At 41.8% G+C, this 4,092-nt stretch overlaps 1 protein-coding gene across 1 annotated transcript; it reads left to right on the top strand.

The window, feature by feature from the left end:
* Positions 1–2,749: 2,749 nt before the first annotated feature.
* LOC140988380 (uncharacterized) lies at positions 2,750–3,781 on the top strand. Its single transcript, XM_073457400.1, has one exon. The coding sequence runs from the start codon at positions 2,750–2,752 to the stop codon at positions 3,779–3,781; it is 1,032 nt and encodes a 343-aa protein (XP_073313501.1).
* Positions 3,782–4,092: the final 311 nt, after the last annotated feature.

The following is a 4,092-nucleotide window of genomic DNA, read 5'->3' as shown; positions in this document are numbered from 1 at the left end:
GATTCAAAAAAAAAAAAAGAAAAGGGGGAAACGTAAGTGGGTTGGCTTGTGTGTGTTGTCTTCTTGAGTCGGTTCTTTTGCATGGGGTATTGGGGCTCGACCAGGGCTGTGGGTTGGGTCCTAAGGGTCGTGGCTAGGTCCTAGGAAGAGTCCTAGTATGGCTAGGACTCATGGTTCAGGCTGGGGAGGAGTCCACGAAAGTTAGGACTCTCCCCAAGCACTACTCACGTTCGGTTCCTGTACAAGGGGCTGCAGCTTGGTTGGGGCTGGGCTAGGTGGTCTGGGTGAAGGCTTAGGTAGGTCCAGTGAAGGTCAGGAGGACTTGGGCTCGGTGGTGGCTCGAGTAGGAAGCCCCACACAAGAAGGAATCCACACGCTAAAGTAGTGGCGTGCGCAGCTCTTGTCCGGTGCAGGGTTGCAGCGCGATTCAGGGGCTTGGGCGAGTTAGGTAGGTCCTATAGGGTCTAAGGATGATGGTCAGGGGTCGGGCTAGGGGCTGGTGCAGCTGGGTCGCAGCTGGCTCCAGGGAAGAAGCTGGAACCGTGAAGAAGCACAAGACGCGCAGCTTGTGTCTTCTAAGTTCAGAGGCTTCACGCTTGGGGTATAGGGGCTGGGATGGTCTGGGTCGAGTCTGCGCGTGGTCTAGGGTCGGTTAGGGTCATGGTGGTTCAGTGGTTAGAGGGCTGGACGAGTCCTTGATAGCTAGGAGTCTTGGGCTAGGGAAGAGGGTCACGCACAGATTTTTGCTTCGGTTCCAGGTTAGTTTGAGCGATCCAGGGCTAGGTTCAGGGGCTTGGGCTTGGTCAGGAGGGTGCATAGGTGGGTTGGCTCGGGTTTGGCTGGAGGTGGCTCGGGCGTGGCTCGAGTATTTTGGGAGATGGCTCGGTGTGTTCGATTATGTGTCAATTTCGAAAATTAAAGAACTAAAATTGAATCCATGGCTCCACGGGTGTGGCTCATGACTTGGAAGGGTAGAATAAATACTAAAAATGTTATGTTTAAAATTTGGGATCAAAATAATGAGTTTTGGAAATTTCCGGGATTTAATCGTCGCACGAAACGTTAATTAACGAATTAATTGAAAGGCCTAGTTTTAAGCTTTATAAAATTATGAAAAATTAGGTTTAAGCTTAAATAATTATTAAAAGTCTAAGTTTTTAATTTGGGAATTTTATACTAAGGTTTGGTTTAAATCGAGATTAAAACGCGTTAATATGTCTTATTTAAAGATTAATTTAAAAGTCATTGATTTAAGCAAAATAAAAATATGAGAAAATTCGTGTAAGCTTAAATAATTATTTAGAATAAGCCCATGTCATTAAAAGTGCGAAAAAGATAAATTCGAGAATTTGTACGTTCAGGGGCAAAACGGTCTTTTTACACTTAAGAAAATACGGAAACGCTTGGCAGCGTCCCGAAGGATCATAACGCATGTTAAATGATATTTTATGATTTAAAATGATGATTTTGATTATAATATGTATTTTTATTATTTATGGTAAAGCTGTGCAATTTATACTGTTTAAAATGATATTTTTGGAAAGCTATGTTATTTTATGATTTTAAAAGAAAAGAAAAAAATATTTTGAGGGATGTGAATTGACTGTGACAAATGATATGATTTATGATATATGATTTTGTGGAGATGACGTGAGGGCCAAGGCCCCAGAGGGAACCCATATTCGGGCCAAGGCCCCAGAGGGACCCCGTTTACGGGCCAAGGCCCCAGAGGGACCCCGTCTATGGGAAAAGGCCCCCGAGGGATCCCGACGATCGTATTTCCACGGTGGAGCCTAGTGCACACCCCCATGGACCATGTGGAGCTAAGACTGCAGTCGACCAAAGGATAAAAGCTAGTCACTTTCAAGGATCAAACTTCACCCAAAATGATATATGATTGAAAGCTTATGATAAAAATGATTTTATGATATATGATTTACGATGAGGATTAAAGCTATTTTTAAAATGATTTATTTATGCTTAAAGTTATTTTAAAATGATTTTTCTATTTATGATTTAATTATGCTTAAATGATTTTTAAAGGATTTTAAAATGGTTTATTTATTTTCAAAAGCTATTTTAAATAAAAATATGATTTTTAAATGCATGTGTTTGTATATGTATTATTTGTTATCTATGTTTAGAACGTGCTGAGTCATTAGACTCACTAGGTTTGTATGATGCAGGATTTGATGATTTTTGGAGGCGGTGACGATTGAGTCGATCGAGTGCAGCAGTACACACCCGAGGGCCTTTATGTTTCCGCACTAGTTTAATAGATTTAAGATTTAAAGATTTATGTTAATGATTTTTATTAGAGAATTCTTATGCTTTATTTTTATTGTTAGTGATCTTTTCAAAGGTCAATTTAGGATGTTTTGGTTAGGTGATGATTTAGGATTTATTTTATGGACTTGAGTTTTAAATTGTTAATTTATTAGGATTCATGATTATGTTAAATTATTTTATTTAGAAATTTAGAAGTTATGGTTTAGATATTAAAAAAAAAAAAATCGAGGTCGTTTCAGTTGGTATCAGAGCCAAGGATCCCCAAAGGGTTGTGTACTGTCACTTCGAGAAGCTGAAGAAGTCACGCCTCAAATATGTGAGTTTTACTGCTTTATATTTTATATGCTAAAATTCTTTTAAATGATTATATGATATATGATATAAATGATTGTTGCATGCTACATGAAAAAAAAAAATTTTAAATGCATGTTGGTTACGTGGTTGGACGATGTGTACAGAGATGCCTCCTAGAAGGATTTTGCGTAGGACTGATGAGGTTAGACAGGAAGGGACTGACGAGGTTAGACAGGAGGGGAATATTCCACGGCCTCCACCTGTTCAGGATGCTAGTGCCCGTGTACTAGCCGGTATGGCCCGTTTCTTTGAGCAACATGTAGGAGATGGAGCAAGGGTTAGACCAGAGGCAGTTTATGAGAGATTTAGGAGGATGCACCCCGACGAGTTTCATGGCACTACTGATCCATTCGTTGCTGAGGGATGGATTCGATCTTTAGAGGTGATTTTTCGCTACATGGACATGGCGGACGCTGACCGAGTTCGCTGTACCATTTATCTGTTGAAGGGCGACGCTTCCTTATGGTGGGAGGGAGCGGAGCGAGGAGTGAACATGGCGACTTTGACTTGGGAGGAGTTCAAGAGGGTATTCTATGACAAGTACTTCACATCCGATGTTCGTTCTAGGCTTAAGAGGGAGTTTATGAGTCTCCGTCAGGGAGATTGGTCGGTTGCCGAATTTGTGCAGAAGTTTGATAGGGGATGTCACTTTGTGCCCTTAATTGCCAATGATGCGGCGGAGAAATTACGACACTTTCTAGATGGTTTGAGGCCGACTATCCGACGTGATGTGATGCTTGGCGATCCTACTGATTATACTACTGCCGTGTCCAGAGCCTTCAGAGCCGAGCAGTCACTCAAAGATATTGATTGGGAGATGCAGCGAAAGAGGAATCGTGCTCAGCAAGCCAATCAGAGCAATAAGAAGCCTCACACGGGATCACCAAAGCAACCAGAACCACCAAAACCACAAGGGCAACCACCAAGAGGAAATGTTCCAAAGGCTGATGACAAACCACTGTGCAAAGAGTGCAATCGTCCACATTCCGGTAAGTGCTTGTGGGGCACTTACAAGTACTTCAAATGCGGAGATTTGGGACACAAGGCTAAGGATTGTCCAACGTTCAAGCAACCCACTACTGGAAGAGTCTATGTGATACAAGCTGCAGAGGATGAGACAGAGCCGGCACTACACTGATTTCGAGGTAACCTAGCTGTTTAACATTTTTCCGATGCTTTTCTTGCATGAAATGTTAAATCGGGTTAGGGGAATTGTTTGGGATGTCGAAGAACTTAGAAGGATAGGGTGCATGCACTACTTGAGACGGATTTAGGAGTAAACTTTGGGAATTTTTTGGGTTAGTATTATGATTTCCAAGATTTTGAGGACCGAATTGAGGAGTAAGATTTAAGTTATAGGTTAAGTTGGAGGTGGATAAAGAAATCTAAGCTTTACAATCATCAAGCCAAGGAAATTTCGAGGACGAAATTTAATTTAAGGGGGGGAGA

Source organism: Primulina huaijiensis, chromosome 11 (assembly GCF_012295235.1).
Source record: "Primulina huaijiensis isolate GDHJ02 chromosome 11, ASM1229523v2, whole genome shotgun sequence".
In the NCBI taxonomy this organism is placed as follows: domain Eukaryota; kingdom Viridiplantae; phylum Streptophyta; class Magnoliopsida; order Lamiales; family Gesneriaceae; genus Primulina; species Primulina huaijiensis.
The sequence above is the reverse complement of the archived record's forward strand: the minus strand, read 5'-3'. Positions and strand labels throughout refer to the sequence as shown.

Excerpts from the sequence above, each read along its gene's own strand:
- LOC140988380 (XM_073457400.1), top strand. The coding sequence starts at position 2,750 with ATGCCTCCTAGAAGGATTTTGCGTAGGACTGATGAGGTTAGACAGGAA.